This window comes from Leucoraja erinacea, chromosome 15 (assembly GCF_028641065.1).
Source record: "Leucoraja erinacea ecotype New England chromosome 15, Leri_hhj_1, whole genome shotgun sequence".
Lineage (NCBI taxonomy): Eukaryota > Metazoa > Chordata > Chondrichthyes > Rajiformes > Rajidae > Leucoraja > Leucoraja erinaceus.
In genome coordinates this window covers 45,943,448-45,959,960 of record NC_073391.1, presented here as the reverse complement: position 1 = coordinate 45,959,960, position 16,513 = coordinate 45,943,448, and the positions used below count along the sequence as shown (strand labels likewise).

At 48.4% G+C, this 16,513-nt stretch overlaps 1 protein-coding gene across 1 annotated transcript in view; it reads left to right on the top strand.

Annotated features, from left to right (window-relative positions):
• LOC129703880 (uncharacterized) overlaps window positions 1–14,826 on the top strand; it is a 42,488-nt gene extending 27,662 nt beyond the window's left edge. The window contains 6 exon segments of the mRNA XM_055646554.1: window positions 687–1,200; window positions 3,913–4,122; window positions 5,139–5,195; window positions 6,132–6,222; window positions 8,704–8,869; window positions 11,913–14,826. Of these exon segments, the coding sequence (XP_055502529.1) occupies window positions 687–1,200; window positions 3,913–4,122; window positions 5,139–5,195; window positions 6,132–6,222; window positions 8,704–8,869; window positions 11,913–13,135 (2,261 nt within the window). The 3' untranslated portion in view covers window positions 13,136–14,826.
• Window positions 14,827–16,513: the final 1,687 nt, after the last annotated feature.

The following is a 16,513-nucleotide window of genomic DNA, read 5'->3' as shown; positions in this document are numbered from 1 at the left end:
CTGGAGTATTGCGTACAGTTTTGTTCTCCTAATCTGAGGAAGGACATTCTTGCCATAGAGGGAGTACAGAGAAGGTTCACCAGACTGATTCCTGGGATGTCGGGACTTTCATATGAAGAAAGACTGGATAGACTCGGTTTGTACACGCTGGAATTTAGAAGATTGAGGGGGGATCTTATAGAAACTTACAAAATTCTTGAGGGGTTGGACAGGCTAGATGCAGGAAGATTGTTCCCGATGTTGGGGAAGTCCAGAACAAGGGGTCACAGTTTAAGGATAAGGGGGAAATCTTTTAGGACGGAGATGAGAAAAACATTTTTCACACAGAGAGTGGTGAATCTGTGGAATTCTCTGTCACAGAAGGTAGTTGAGGCCAGTTCATTGGCTATATTTAAGAGAGAGTTAGATGTGGCCCTTGTGGCTAAAGGGATCAGGGGGTATGGAGTGAAGGCAGGGATGGGATACTGAGTTGGCTGTTCAGCCATGATCATATTGAATGGCGGTGCAGGCTCGAAGGGCTGAATGGCCTACCCCTGCACCTGTTTTCTATGTTTCTATGAATCCAGTTATTTATCGAAAACAGCAAACCATGGAGACTAAAATCACCTCGTCTGAAATACCGATCTTTGCCTGTTAATTTAGTGTAAACCTTTTCTTACAGGATAGAACAAGTAGAGGATATTGATGCTCGGGAATCTCAAACCTGCACCTGAACGCGTGGGAGGGATTCACTGTGTCAGCTGAGCCGACGAGGCACCATAAATTCCGCAGCATGGAGACATTATTCACTAGCTCTGAGAGTGAGCTGGGATTCACTCCATCTTCCCACCGGCAAGACCACGCTGTGGAGAAACCATTTCCCTGTCCCGATTGTGGGAAGGGATTCACTCAAGCAAACAACCTGAAGAGTCACCAAAAGCAAGTTCACGCTGAACTTGTCCAGATTGCCCAGAAAACAATTCCCTGTCCCGATTGTGGGAAGGGATTCTCTCAGGCCGGCAACCTGAGGACACACCAGAGAATTCTCGCGGGGGAGAAGCCCTTCACCTGTTCTGTTTGCGGGAAGGGATTGACCTCATCATCGAGGCTACTGACACATCAGCTGATTCATACCGGGGAGAAGCCCTTCACCTGCTCTGGTTGTGGGAAGGGGTTCTCTCAAGCCTGCAACCTGAAGAAACACCGGAAAATTCACACTGAGTAGAGGCCGTTCGCCTGTTCCGTGTGTGGGAAGAGATTCACTCCGTCTCCCAACCTGGTAACCCATGAGAGAGTTCACACTGGGGGAGGGAGGTCAGGGTTAACAATCGCAGTTGCTGAATACTTTCGCTGTTGATCTAATGTGCGGAGAAGAACTGCAGATGCTGGTTTAAATTGAAGGCTGACGCAAAATGCTGGAGTAACTCAGCGGGGCAGGCAGCATCTCTGGAGAGAAGGAATAGGTGACGTTTCGGGTCGAGGCGTCACCTATTTCTGTCTTCTGTCTGTGCCGCTGAGTTACTCCAGCATTTTGCGTCCACCTGCTGTTCAACAAAGCTCTGTTCAAGCTTAAGTCCACAAGTGTCTGCTAGTGTTGGAGTCTGTGGTGTCTGCTCTCATCACATCCAGGACTGAGTACTGTTCACTGGGCACGATCAGTGGGGGGGGGGGGGGGGGGGGGGAGATTATTCTCGTCGTATGGGGCCGGAGGATGTGCTGGTGGGAACAAAAAGGAACCAGAGTGGGGGGGGGATGAACAACAAAGGGGGACCAGGTGGGGGGGGGGGACCCGCCATGAGGGGTGGGGGGAGAGAATAAGTGAGGGTGGGGCAAGCAAAGTGTTTAACTTGCCACATGTGGCAATAAAGTATTCACTCATTCATTTTAAGGAAAGACAATACATGATTACAATTGCTATTGTCATTGCTGTATCTGAGCTGGGATTACACCTCATATTGGAGGAACAGCACCTCATATTCCGCTTGGGGAGTCTGCATCCTGGTGGCATGAACATTGAATTCTCACAATTCTGTTAACCCTTTGTGTCTCCTCCCCTTCCTATCTCTCCCCTCGGCCCTCGGGCTCCTCCTCCTTTTTTCCTTTCTTCTCCCCGCCCCCCCCCACCCCCTATCAGTCTGAAGCAAAGATCTTATGGTTGCACGAAAGGTCACTGGGTCATAGGGCTCGACGCACGGAGCCGCTAAATCCAACTGGAAGACATCCATCACTTCCGGTACATGTTATTAATGCTAGAAACGCGTACTTTCCTACCTGTTAAAAACCGCTAAAATTTTGAATTTTTGCGCTGAAACAAATTGTGGGAGTCGGGGTAAGTGTGAGAGACATGTACCCAACTTTAGAATTCCAAACGTGAAGCGAAATGAAGGTAAAGAGAAGCGAGAACTGAAGGGACTATAGCAGCTAAAGTGCTGGGTAAACATTGAAAATATTGGGAATTATCGCGTTTGCTCACTGCATTTCATCAACAGTAAGGCATTATTTGTGTTTTTTCTTGATTCCTTTGGTATCTAAAAAGTCTCAGAAGTGATAAATCTGGCTGTAAATTTTTCTTCAGATGCGTTTTCATTTTGTATGTAAAAACCCACGAGAACCATGGGCGATTTAAAAAAATTACAGCCAGATTTATCACTTCTGAAACTTTTTAGATGCCAAAGGAATCAAGAAAAACACAAATAATGCCTTACTGTTGATGAAATGCAGTGAGCAAACGGCCAATGTTCGCTAAGCACTCTGGCTGTTGTTGTCCCTTCAGCTCTCGTTTCTATCTACCGTCATTTCTCCTCACTTTTGGAATTCTGAAGTAGGCTAAATGTCTCTCGCGCTTATCCCGATTTCCATAATTATTTACAGCGCAAAAATTGACATTTTCGGCGGGTTTTAACGGGCCCGCAACGCTGGAAACAATGGTAAGTGCCTACCTGCAGTTCATCGCGTGTAATCCATTTGGAGTAGAGTAGCAACAGTACAGGTCATGGGTCGTGACCCGACTGCCGTGAAACCTCCCTATAGCTATAAGCTATAAGATCTTTAGTCTGAAGAAGGGTTTCGGCCCGAAACGTTGCCTATCTCCTTCGCTCCATAGATGCTGCTGCACCCGCTGAGTTTCTCCAGCATTTTTTGTCTACCTTCAATTTTCCAGCATCTGCAGTTCCTTCTTAAACACTGGGATTTAATATTAGAAACATAGAAACATAGAAATTAGGTGCAGGAGTAGGCCATTCGGCCCTTCGAGCCTGCACCGCCATTCAATATGATCATGGCTGATCATCCAACTCAGTATCCCGTACCCGCCTTCTCTCCACACCCCCCGATCCCCTTAGCCACAAGGGCCACATCTAACTCCCTCTTAAATATAGCCAATGAACTGGCCTCAACTACCCTCTGTGGCAGAGAGTTCCAGAGATTCACCACTCTCTGTGTGAAAAAAGTTCTTCTCATCTCGGTTTTAAAGGATTTCCCCCCTTATCCTTAAGCTGTGACCCCTTGTCCTGGACTTCCCCACCATCGGGAACAATCTTCCTGCATCTAGCCTGTCCAACCCCTTAAGAATGTTGTAAGTTTCTATAAGATCCCCTCTCAATCTCCTAAATTCTAGAGAGTATAAACCAAGTCTATCCAGTCTTTCTTCATAAGACAGTCCTGACATCCCAGGAATCAGTCTGGTGAACCTTCTCTGCACTCCCTCTATGGCAATAATGTCCTTCCACAGATTTGGAGACCAAAAAACTGTACGCAATACTCCAGGTGTGGTCTCAGCAAGACCCTGTGGGTCTGTGATAAATAAATGAGTTTGATTGTAAACCCAGTGTCTCAGGTCCTTGTCTCTGTCTCTGCAACACACTCGATGCAGGTGGAGAGGCCATTCGGCCCTGCTGGTCCATGCCAACGTTTCTGCTCCTTCGATGGACCCAGGGGGACGATGCTGGACCTTCCCCTTCCCCCTCACCCCGGGGATTCCCCGCCCGTCAGTGACGTTGCCCGGTGCAGCCGGTCCAAGCGGCGCATGCGCATCGACTGCACGGCGACGCATAGACCGCTTTCTGCGTCGCGGGGCGTTGTGGGTAAGGAGGCGGCCATTGCCAAAACCACCCGCGATGTGTTGCAGAACCGCAGAGCGTGTTTGTGACTACAAGCATGGATTTCCTGCCTCAAGAGAGTGTGATCAGATGATACAAGCAATTACACGGAGAGTGGTGAATTTGTGGAATTCTCTGCCACAGAAGGTAGTTGAGGCCACAGTTCATTGGCTATATTTAGAGGGAGTTAGATGTGGCCCTTGTGACTAAAGGGATCAGGCAGGGATTGGATACTGAGTTGGATGATCAGCCATGATCATATCGAATGGCGGTGCAAGCTCAGGGGATGGCCTACTCCGAGTTGAATTGATGATCAGCCATTGATCATATTGAAATTTTGTGGCGGTGATACAATAATAACAACAATAAACACAAATTAACTTCCACCACAATGAGTCCTCCAAACACCTCCTCACTGTGGTGGAGGCAAAAATCTTAGGGTTGCAGTCTCTCCCTCTGCTCCCTCTGCGCAGAAAACATATTTTCTATGTTTACAGGAGCACGGTCATCTAACTGGCACTCAATGGCATTGCCATCGTCCAGTTCATCACCATCAATCCCCTGGGGGTGGGTCACCATAAAGCAGAATATCCACGGGACATGGCCACGGAAATACTCATAGTGGGGACGTGGGACTTGCCCAACAGGCGAGGCTACCCTCGCTGATGGAGTTAAAAAGAACGGGCCAAATCACAGGTGGATGACTGGCAGAGACGGCCCACTGTGGCGCAGACAAATAGCAAGTCAGCGAATAGAAAGTTGACGTTGATTGCCGCCAGCCAGTTTGTCCCCCCAGCTTCCTGTCAGCCTCGCTGTCACAGAGTGGATGCTTCAACTCGCCATCTATCTGTATCTATGTACTAGACAACGTGGGACCTGTTGGGTCCAATCACATGAGATGCCTGGTCCCCCAACGCAACCCATTCCCCAACACTATATTCCACCACTCCACCATAGCCCCCTGCTCCGGGCCCTGCTGTGGGGATGGGGAGGAGCGGGACCCGGGGCGAGGACTAGGCCGCAGCCTCGGCATCTCCCTCCCCCACCCCCACCTCCTGACAGCCCCCGCATCGAGTACAACTTCATCGCCGACGTGGTTTACATCGAGATCCTGGGGAGGTGAGGAGGGAGGGTGGGGGGTTGTGGGAGAGGAGGGGGTAGGGAGGGAGAGGGAGGGAAAGTGGGGGACGGGAGAGTGGGGGAGGAAAGGGGATAAAGAGAGAGAGGGTGGCAGTGGGGGGTGGGAAAGGTGGGAGTGGGGGATAGAGGGAGAGGAGAGGGGTTATGGAGGGAGGGAAGGAGAGGGGGTGACTGGGGGTGTGGGGGAAAGGAAATGGAGGGAGTGGGAGAGGGGAGGAAGAAAGGGGAAAGAATGGAGGAGGGGAGGAGGGAGGGGTAAGAGGGGAGGGAGGGGAAAGAGAGAGGAAGGGAGGGAGGGGGTGAGCGGAGGAAGCAGAGGGCGGGTGAGATTGAGAGGGGTTAAGGGGTTGGACAGGCTAGATGCAGGAAGATTCCTCCCGATGTTGGGGAAGTCCAGAACAAGGGGTCACAGCTTAAGGATAAGGGGGAAATCCTTTAAAACCGAGATGAGAAGAACTTTTTTCACACAGAGAGTGGTGAATCTCTGGAAATCTCTGCCGCAGAGGGTAGTCGAGGCCAGTTCATTGGCTATATTTAAGAGGGAGTTAGATGTGGCCCTTGTGGCTAAGGGGATCAGGGGGTATGGAGAGAAGGCAGGTACGAGATACTGAGTTGGATGATCAGCCATGATCATATTGAATGGCGGTGCAGGCTCGAAGGGCCGAATGGCCTACTCCTGCACCTAATTTCTATGTTTCTATGAGATGCGTTCACATTGATATATTTTACATTATTACCATTTTAAACTTTGAAAACATCAGCCGCACCTGCACAGTTGAGGGCTATGGGTGAGTGGAGGAATATTGCGTTGGGGGAACAGGGCCCAACGGGTCCCACTTGGTCTAGTAGAGACTAAAATGACCACGTTTGGAACACTTACCTGTTAATGTTTGTTTTGTGAACTCTCGTATTCAGGGTAGTACAAGCATTAGATTTGTGTACGGGAAGCTCAAAGTCGACCGTCGGATATGCCGCGTCGTTCAGTTCACCAGTACCTGAACGAGTGGTAGGGGCCTTTCACTGTGTCAACTGAGCTGACGAGACGTCACAGCATGGAGATCGTTGATGTAAATCAGAAACAGCAAGGGCCCCAACACCGGTCCCTGTGGCTCGCCGGACTCGACTGGATGTTGTTGTGAAGACTCACCGTCTACACCAACCTTTTGATGACGTTTGGTGAGTAATGAATCAATCCAGGAGTAGATGTTATTACAGATGCCAATGTAGTGAACCTTGCCCATCAACCCCACTACGGTGGGCAACGGTGTCAAAGGCCTTGCTAAAGTCCATTGTAATAAGATTGGCCTGCCCTCTGTTATCCAGGATGGTTTACAGATCATTACAATATCGGGGGGGGGAGAGTGCAGTGGAGAGATAAGTTTTTTTTTGGCCTTCCATCACAGCAATGTGATGGATGTTTATGTAAAATGTAAATTATGTTGTGTCTGGGGTCTATTTGTAATGTATGGCTGCAGAAACGGCATTTCGTTTGGACCTCAAGGGGTCCAAATGACAATTAAATTGACTATTGACTATTGATTAACCAGGGTCTCGCATGACCTGCCTTTGCGGAATCCAAGCTGCTGCTCAACTAGTATGTTGTGTATTTCAAAATGCCTCATAACATGGCCATGAATAATATGCTCAAGAAGTTTGCAGACAATTGAAGTCAAGGATACCTGACGATAGTTGGCTGGATTTGAGTGGCCGCTCTTTTTGTAAATTGGGGAGATGTTTGCATTACACCAGTCACTGCAGTTCTCTGGTAGAAATTGATTTCTGGAATAATATCTGGAGGATTGGAGCAATGCTAGAAGAATATTTTTTTTTAATTTCAAAATAGATCAGGTAATAAAGTAAGTAAGTAAGTACGTTTATTGGCCAAGTATTCACATACAAGGAATTTGCCTTGGTGCTCCACCCACAAGTAACAACATGACATACAGTGACAATTACGAATGACTCAGAAAACACTAAACATTCATAATATTAAGACATTAAAAATAAAACACCATTGATCAAGCATGTGAACCAACAAAACACCAGATCAAAGGGAGGCTACAGATTTTTGGCTGTTGAGTAGAGCAACTACTCGTGGATAAAAACTGTTTTTATGTCCGGCTGTGGCAGCTTTGCCAGTCCGGAGTCACCTTCCAGAGGGAAGTGATTCAAAGAGTTTGTGGCCCGGGTGAGAGGGGGTCAGAGATGATCTTGCCCGCTCGCTTCCTGGCCCTTGCAGTGTACAGTTCATCAATGGAGGGAAGGTTGCAGCCAATAACCTTCTCAGCCGATCGGACGATTCGCTGCAGCCTCCAGGTGTCGTGCTTGGTGGCTCAGCCAAACCAGACCATGATGGAGAAGGTGAGAACAGACTCTACGATCGCCGTGCAAATATATACAATACACGAACTGTGCAAAAATTCATCCAACATTTTCGGAGTCTGTACAAATCATTCAATACAGTCTACATACATTGCTCAAATTTCACAAATTCATGCCCTCTGGGCCACAGGCATTAAGAGGATTCAATTCAGACAAAAGCTTTTCAACTCACTGTTTAAGAAGGAACTGCAGATGCTGGATTGAAGAACGGTCTCGAGCCGAAACGTTGCCTATTTCCTTCGCTCCATAGATGCTGCCTCACCCGCTGAGTTTCTCCAGCGTTTTTGTCTACCTTTTCAACTCCCTCTTTGGTGATGAGCAAGTCACCACCGCTACTAGGAACGCTACTGGGGCCAAGATCAGGAAAATCAGATTGTTTTTCTCTGGTAAAAACTGAGCAAAACTGACGACCAAGAGCTTCGGCTTTATCTTTTGCTGCTGAAATGATGGGATTATTCATGTGCAAAGGTGAATCTCCGGAGACTTCCTTTCGCTTGGATGTTATTGGTTCATAAGTCTGAATTGTAAATGTAATGATGTTCAACAACTAAACGACCACACCGGTTGCGAGATGTCACTGTTTTTCTCCACATACAAGTGTTTAAGAAGGAACTGCAGATGCTGGAAAATCGAAGGTAGACAAAAATGCTGGAGAAACTCAGCGGGTGCAGCAGCATCTATGGATCGAAGGAAATAGGCAACGTTTCGGTCCGAAACCCTTCTTCAGTTCAGTTTAGTTTATTGTCACGTGTTTAGTTTAGAGATACAGCGCGGAAACAGGCCCTTCGGCCCACCGAGTCCACGCCGACCAGCGATCTCCGCACACTAACATCTTACACACACTAGGGACAATTTTACATTTATACATTTTACATGTATTTCCTTCGCTCCATAGATGCTGCCGCACCCGCTGAGTTTCCCCAGCATGTTTGTGTACCTAGGGGAAAAAACAGTTCTTGGTGCATAAGTCGGAATTTCGACACATGTAAATGTAATGATGTTCACAACTAAACGACCACATCGGTTGCGAGAGGTTAACAGTTCTCCACCTACAAGGGCAAAGTGGTTGTTGTCCATTTGGCGAACGCTGAGCCGGTGATTTCAGGTCATGCTCCATGGCGCCCGATTTACCCAGAAACGCCCGCGCCCCAGAACTCGCCCTATGTCGCAGGCGACACCAAGCGGCGCGCAGGCGCGGCGGAGCCGGAAGTGGGTGCGGCCAAGTCGCGCATGCGGTCCGTGGACAAAAGACTCCGGAGGATCGGCTGCAGGTAGGAGCGCGGATCAAGGACCTTGTTCTAGATGCAGGGAACTGCGGGCGCGGCTTCACAAGAAAAAGACACAAAGTGCTGGAGTAACGCAGCCGGCCAGGAAATAAGGTCCTGACTCGAGAAATCCCCGGACGTTAACACGACCCCCCCCACACACACACACACACAATAGGGACATTTATTTGTACATTCACAGTTACACCAGTAACATCAAACCAATGAACCTACAAACCTGAACGTCTGTGATGTCCTATAGCAAGGACAGGCAGGAGGGCAGATCTGTGGGGTAGCTCTGTTGGTGAGGCATCTTTTAGGACTGAGATGAGAAAATCATTTTTTACACAGAGAGTGGTGAATCTGTGGAATTCTCTGCCACAGAGAGTATTGAGGCCACAGTTCATTGGGTATATTTAAGAGTCAAGTCAAGTTTATTTGTCACATACACATACGAGATGTGCAGTGAAATGAAAGTGGCAATGCTCGCGACATGTAAAATTGTCCCTAGTGTGTGTAGGATGATAGAGGGAGTTAGATGTGGCCCTTGTGGCTAAAGGGATCAGGGGGTATGGAGAGAAGGCAGGTACAGGATACTGAGTTGGATGATCAGCCATAGTAGTAATAATAATACATTTTATTTATGGGCGCCTTTCAAGAGTCTCAAGGACACCTTACAAAAATTTAGCAAGTAGAGGGAAAACATGTAAGCGGAATGAAATAAATAGTAGAGACATGACTAGTACACAAATTAAAGACAGAATTCAATTCAAAACACAATATGAGGCAATTCAAGCACAGATGAAAAGGGAGGGTGACGTGGGGCTAAGGATAGGCAGAGGTGGAGAGATGGGTCTTGAGGCGGGACTGGAAGATGGTGAGGGACAAGGAATTGCGGATCAGTTGGGGGAGGGAGTTCCAGAGCCTGGGAGCTGCCCTGGAAAAGGCTCTGTCCCCAAAACTGCCATGATCATATTGAATGGCGGTGCAGGCTCGAAGGGCCGAATGGCCTACTCCTGCACCTATTTTCTATGTTTCTATTAAATTCAGTCCCTTGCGAGGGGAGACAGAGGGACTGACGAGGTAGAGTCGCTGTGAATAGAATTGAGGAATTGCAACGGTAAGAAGATACTAATTGGTGTTATCTACAGACCCCCAAATAGTAGCCTGGATATAGGGTGTAAGTTGCAGAAGGAGTTAAAATTGGCATGTAACAAAGGTAATGCCACTGTGGTGATGGGAGATTTCAATATGCAGGTAGGCTGGGAAAATCAGGTTGGTTCAGGACCCCCAAGAAAGGGAATTTGGAAAGTGCCTCCGAGATATATGCAGTATAATGTGGATAAATGTGAGGTCATCCACTTTGGTGGCAAACACAGGAAAGTAGATTATTATCTGAATGGTGGCCGATTAGGTAAAGGGGAGATGCAACGAGACCTGGGTGTCATGGTACACCAGTCATTGAAAGTAGGTATGCAGGTGCAGCAGGCAGTGAAGAAAGCGAATGGTATGTTAGCATTCATACCAAACCATGTTCTCGGGGTATCTAAATCTAAATTTTATTAGTTATTTAAGTTATGACATCAGATGGAAGCTGCATACCAAATCTTGTTGCGCTTATGTGCAATGACAATAAAAGATATTATTATTATTATTATTATTATAGCAAAATGTTTTGAGTATAGGAGCAGGGAGGTTCTACTGCAGTTGTATGGGGTCTTGGTGAGGCCACACCTGGAGTATTGCGTACAGTTTTGGTCTCCTAATATGAGGAAGGACATTCTTGCCATAGAGGGAGTACAGAGAAGGTTCACCAGGCTGATTCCTGGGATGTCAGGACTTTCATATGAAGAAAGACTGGATAGACTCGGCTTGTACTCGCTAGAATTTAGAAGATTGTGGGAGGAACTTATTGAAACTTACAAAATTCTTAAGAGGTTGGACAGGCTAGATGCAGGAAGATTGTTCCCGATGTTGGGGAAGTCCAGAATAAGGGGTCAAAGTTTAAGGATAAGGGGAAGTCTTTTAGGACCGAGATGAGAAAAAAAAAAAAAATTCAGAGAGTGGTGAATATGTGGAATTCTCTGCCACAGAAAGTAGTTGAGGCCAGTTCATTGGCTATATTTAAGAGGGAGTTAGATGTGGCCCTTGTGGCTAAAGGGATCAGGGGGTATGGAGAGAAGGCAGGTACAGGATACTGAGTTGGATGATCAGCCATGATCGTAATGAATGGCGGTGCAGGCTCGAAGGGCTGAATGGCCTACTCCTGCACCTATTTTCTATGTTTCTACGATTCCTATTAAATCTTTTCCCCTTCTCCTTGAACCAATGTCCTTTGGTCCTCGATTCCCCATCTCTGGATAAAAGACTGTGCGTCTGTCTACCCGATCTATTCCTCTCACGATTTTGTCCACCTCTATAAGATCTCCTCCCATCCTCCTGCGCTCCATGAAATAGAGTCCCATGAAATAGAGTCCCAGCCTGCTCAACCTTTCCCTGTAGCTCACACCCTCTAGTCCTGGCAACAATCCCTCGTAAATCTGTTCAATGATGTTAAAATCCTTTCAAGCTGATTTGAGTGGCCAAGTAGTATTAAAGTTTCCGTGCCAGCCGCAGAGTCAAGTAAGTGACTGTGGGTGCAGAGTACTGTTTAGCAGCCTCACAGCCTGTGGTAGGAAGCTGTTTAGCAGTCTTGTAGTCCGGGCTTTGATGCTACGATATCTCTTACCTGATGGCAGGAGATCCAGGTGTGCGTGGAGGGGGTGCAGTTTGTCCTTGGCAATTCTCTGTGCTTTCTTCAGACAGCGGCTCTGGAACAGTTCTTGTACCGAGGGTAGGGAGACGCCAATGATCCTCTCTGCTCCCCTCACTACCCTCTGCAGAGCCTTCCTGTCCGAGCAGTTGCAGGTGCAGTACCACGTAAACTGTTCATTTATTGTAAACTCTTTTTACAGGATAGAACAGGGAGAGGATCGACATCCGGGAATCTAAAACTCCTTCAGTTCACCAGCAAGTGAACGCGCGGGACGGACTCACTGTGTCAGCTGAGCCGCCAAAGACACCAGAGAGCTTGCAGCGATGGAGAAATCGTCCACCAGCCCTGAGCGCGGGCAGGGACTCGATCAATCTCCCCGCCAGCAGGACCACACCGTGGAGAAACCGTTTGCCTGCCCCGATTGTGGGAAGGGATTCGCTCAGGTCTGCTACCTGAAGAGGCACCAGCGAACCCACTCCGGGGAGAGGCCGTTCACCTGCTCTGAGTGCGGGAAGGGGTTCACGGCACTGTCCGGGCTGCAGAGACACCGGCAGATTCACACGGGGGAGAGGCCGTTCACCTGCTCCGTGTGTGGGAAAGGGTACGTTCAATTGTCGAATCTCAGGACACACTACCAGCTTCACACCGGGGAGAAACCCTTCACCTGCTCCGAGTGCGGCAAGGGATTTACTCAGCTGTCGGGACTGCAGAAGCACCAGCGGATTCACAGCGGGGAGCGGCCGTTCACCTGCTATGAGTGTGGGAAGGGGTTTATACAGTCCTCTCACCTGCAGTCACACCAGCGGATACACATTGGAGAGAGGCCGTTCACCTGCTCTGTGTGCGGGAAGGGGTTCATTGATTTCTCTGGGCTACAGAGACACGAGCAGATTCACAGCGGGGACAAGCCGTTCATCTGCTCCGAGTGTGGAAAGGGATTCACTGACTCTTCCAGCTTGCTGACCCACCGGCGAATTCACACTGGGGAGAGGCCGTTCACTTGTTCCGTGTGTGGGATGGGATTTGTACAATTATCGCAGCTGCAGACACACCAGCCTATTCACACCGGGGAGAGGCCGTTCACTTGTTCTGAGTGTGGGAAGGGATTTATACATTTATACCGGCTACGATCACACCAGCGGATTCACACCGGCGAGAGGCCGTTCGCCTGTTCCGTGTGTGGGAAGGGATTCACTGGGTTGAACTATTTGAAAAAACACGAGCGGCTTCACACCACGGAGAGACCGTTCACTTGTTCCGTGTGCGGGAAAGTATTTCTCGATGTGTCTCGGCTGCAATTGCACCAGCGAACTCACACCGGGGAGAGGCCGTTCATCTGTTCTGAGTGCGGGAAGGGGTTCACTAGGTTGATCTACCTGAAGAGACATGAGCAAGTTCACACCGGGGAGAGACTGTTCATCTGCTCTGAGTGCGGGAAGGGATTCACGCGGTTTTCCAACCTGAAGACCCACCAGCAAGTTCACGCCGTGGAGAAGCCACTGGCCTCTCCCAACTGATACTAGTAACCTGGTGGCCCAGCAGGGAACTCGCACTGGGGAGGGGCTGCTCACATGTCTGTGCATGTCTGTTTATTGTCACTTGTGTCGAGGTACAGTGAAAAGCTATTGTCGTGTTGAGAGGGATAGACAGAGTTGACGTGGATAAGCTTTTCCCATTGAGAGTAGGGAAGATTCAAACAAGAGGACATGATTTGAGAATTAAGGGACAAAAGTTTAGGGGCAACATGAGGGGGAACTTCTTTACTCAGAGAGTGGTAGCTGTGTGGAATGAGCTTCCAGTGGAAGTGGTGGAGGCAGGTTCGTTTTTATCATTTAAAAATAAATTGGATAGGTATATGGACGGGAAAGGAATGGAGGGTTATGGTCTGAGTGCTTGCAGCATAATGTGGATAAATGTGAGGTTATCCACTTTGGTGGCAAAAACAGGAAAGTAGACTATTATGTGAATGGTGGCCGATTAGGAAAAGGGGAGATGCAACGAGACCTGGGTGTCATGGTACACCAGTCATTGAAAGTAGGAATGCAGTTGCAGCAGGCAGTGAAGAAAGCAAATGGTATGTTAGCATTCATAGCAAAAGGATTTGAGTATAAGAGCAGGGAGGTTCTACTGCAGTTGTACAGGGTCTTGGTGATACCACACCTGCTGTATTACGTACAGTTTTGGTCTCCTAATCTGAGGAAAGACATTCTTGCCATAGAGGGAGTACAGAGAAGGTTTACCAGACTGATTCCTGGGATGTCAGGACTTTCATATAAAGTAAGACTGGATAGACTCGGCTTGTACTCGCTAGAATTTTGAAGATTGAGGGGGGATCTTATAGAAACTTACAGAATTCTTAAAGGGTCGGACAGGCTAGATGCAGGAAGATTGTACCCGATCTTGGGGAAGTCCAGAACAAGGGGTCACAGTTTAAGGATAAGGGGGAAATCTTTTAGGACCGAGATGAGGAAAACATTTTTCACACAGAGAGTGGTGAATCTCTGGAATTCTCTGCCGCAGAAGGTAGTTGTGGCCAGTTAATTGGCTATATTTAAGAGGGAGTTAGATGTGGCCCTTGTGGCTAAAGGGAGCAGGGGGTATGGAGAGAAGGCAGGTACAGGATACTTAGTTGGATGATCAGCCATGATCATATTGAATGGCGGTGCAGGCTCGAAGGGCCGAATGGCCTACTCCTGCACCTATTTTCTATGTTTCTATGTTTCCGTGCTGTAATTGTTAGATGGTTATATGGTGTGCTAACCAGTCAACAGAAAGACAATACATGATTACAATTGTTGTACCTGTAATTGCTATTTCTGAGCTGGGATTTAATTTTCAGTGTTTAAGATAAATAAATGTGTTTTGTTGTAAACCCAGTGTCTCAGGTCCTTGCCTCCGTCTCTGCAACACACTCTATTAACGTGGAGAGGCCATTCGGCCCAGCTGCTCCCTGCCAACGTTGCTGTTCTTCCTTGGATGAGCCACGAGGTCCACGTTCTTCTGAGTTCATGAGATACAGAAGCTCCGATTGAAAGGCGGGCTAGACTTGATGGGCCAAACGGCCTAATACTAACCCTTATTCCTTCTGACCTTCTGATCATCTACACATGGCATTACCATCGGCGATGTTCACCGTGGGGGTGGGGTCACCCGGGGCCAGAACGTCCACTGAATCAGCCACAAAAATACCGTGTGTGGCTCATTGTGGGGATGTGGGACTTGCCCAGCAGGTGAGGCCTCCTTCATTAATGGAGTGAAAACCTGGGCCAAGACACAGCGCGAGAGAGGAATGGCACAAATGGCCCCGGAACCAATCCTTTGCAGACATGAAATAAATCATAATCATACTTTATTAGCCAAGTATATTTCGCAACAGACGAGGAATTTGATTTGTCATATAGTCCATACCGACAAAAAAGCAACAAGACACAGAAAACACATTTTAACATAAACATCCACCACAGCGATTACTCCACATTCCCCACTGTGATGGAAGGCGAAGGAAAAAGTTCAATCTAGGGGGTGTCTCGAGCCTTCCGTTGACGGGACGATCTTGGCTCCCATAGCCGGCGGTCGGGGCCCTCTGCATCAGGGGAGGGGAATCTCAGCTCCCCCGCGCAGGGCGATCAGACCCCGGGGCGGGGATAGTCGAACCATCTGCGACTTTGGAGCTTCCCGACATCAGTTTCTACCCGAGACTGCGAGCTCCTCGATGTTGCCCCTGGTTAGAGCGTTGATCCCAGGCGATTGCAGGCCCGATGGTAAGTCCACGGCCCCACGGTGGGGCCTAAAGTCTCGAGCAAGGCCGCCAGCTCCACGATGTTGGGCCGCAGAGCGTCCGGATATACAACCCGGAAAAAAAAACGCATCTCTGGCAAGGTAAGAGACTGAAAAACGGTTTCCCCCCGACCCCCCCACATAAAACAAACCAGAGAAATTTAACACAAACTTTTTAAAACACCCTAAAAATACCAAACAAAAAGACAGACAGACAGACCGTTGGCGAATCTGATGTTGAGCCCAAACAGAAGACAAGGGCTTGTTCCCCCAGCTCACTATTGGCCTCTCTGTCACAGCGAGATGTCTCATCACGGAGACTAAAACACTGATCTTTACCTCGAGTCATAGAGTGATACAGTGTGGAAACAGGCCCTTTGGCCCACACCGACCAACATGTCCCAACTACACTAGTTCCACTTGCCTGCACTTGGTCCATATCACTCCAAACCCGTCCCATCCATGTACCTGTCCAGCTGTTTATTGAACGATAGGATAATCCCAGCCTCAACTACCTCCTCTGGCAGCTCGTTCCATACACCTACCACCCTTTGTATGAAAAAGCTACCCCTCAGATTCCTATTAAATCTTTTCCCCCTTCACCTTGAACCTGTATCCTCTGGTCCTCGATTCCCCATCTCTGGGTAAAAGACTCCATGCAGACCCGATCTATTCCTCTCATGAGTTTGTGCACCTCTATAAGATCATAAGATCTCCCCCTCATCCTCCTGCACTCCATGGAATAGAGACCCAGCCCTGCTCAACCTTTCCCTGTAGCTCACACCCTCTAGTCCTGGCAACATCCTCGTAAATCTTTTCTGAACCCTTTCAAGCTTGACAATATCTTTCCTATAAGATATTATAGATATTCCTATAAACTGTTAATTTATTGTAAACACTTTTTACAGCATAGAACAGGCAGAGTATTGACTTCCAGGAATCTAAAACTCCTTCAGTTCACCAGCACATGAAGTGCGCGGGAGGGATTCACTGTGTCAGCTGAGCCGCCAAGACACCAGAGAGCTTGCAGCTATGGAGAAATCATCCACCAGCTCTGAGTGTGGGCAGGGGCTCGCTCAATCTCCTCGCCAGCAAGGAGAAACCATTTGCCTGTCCGG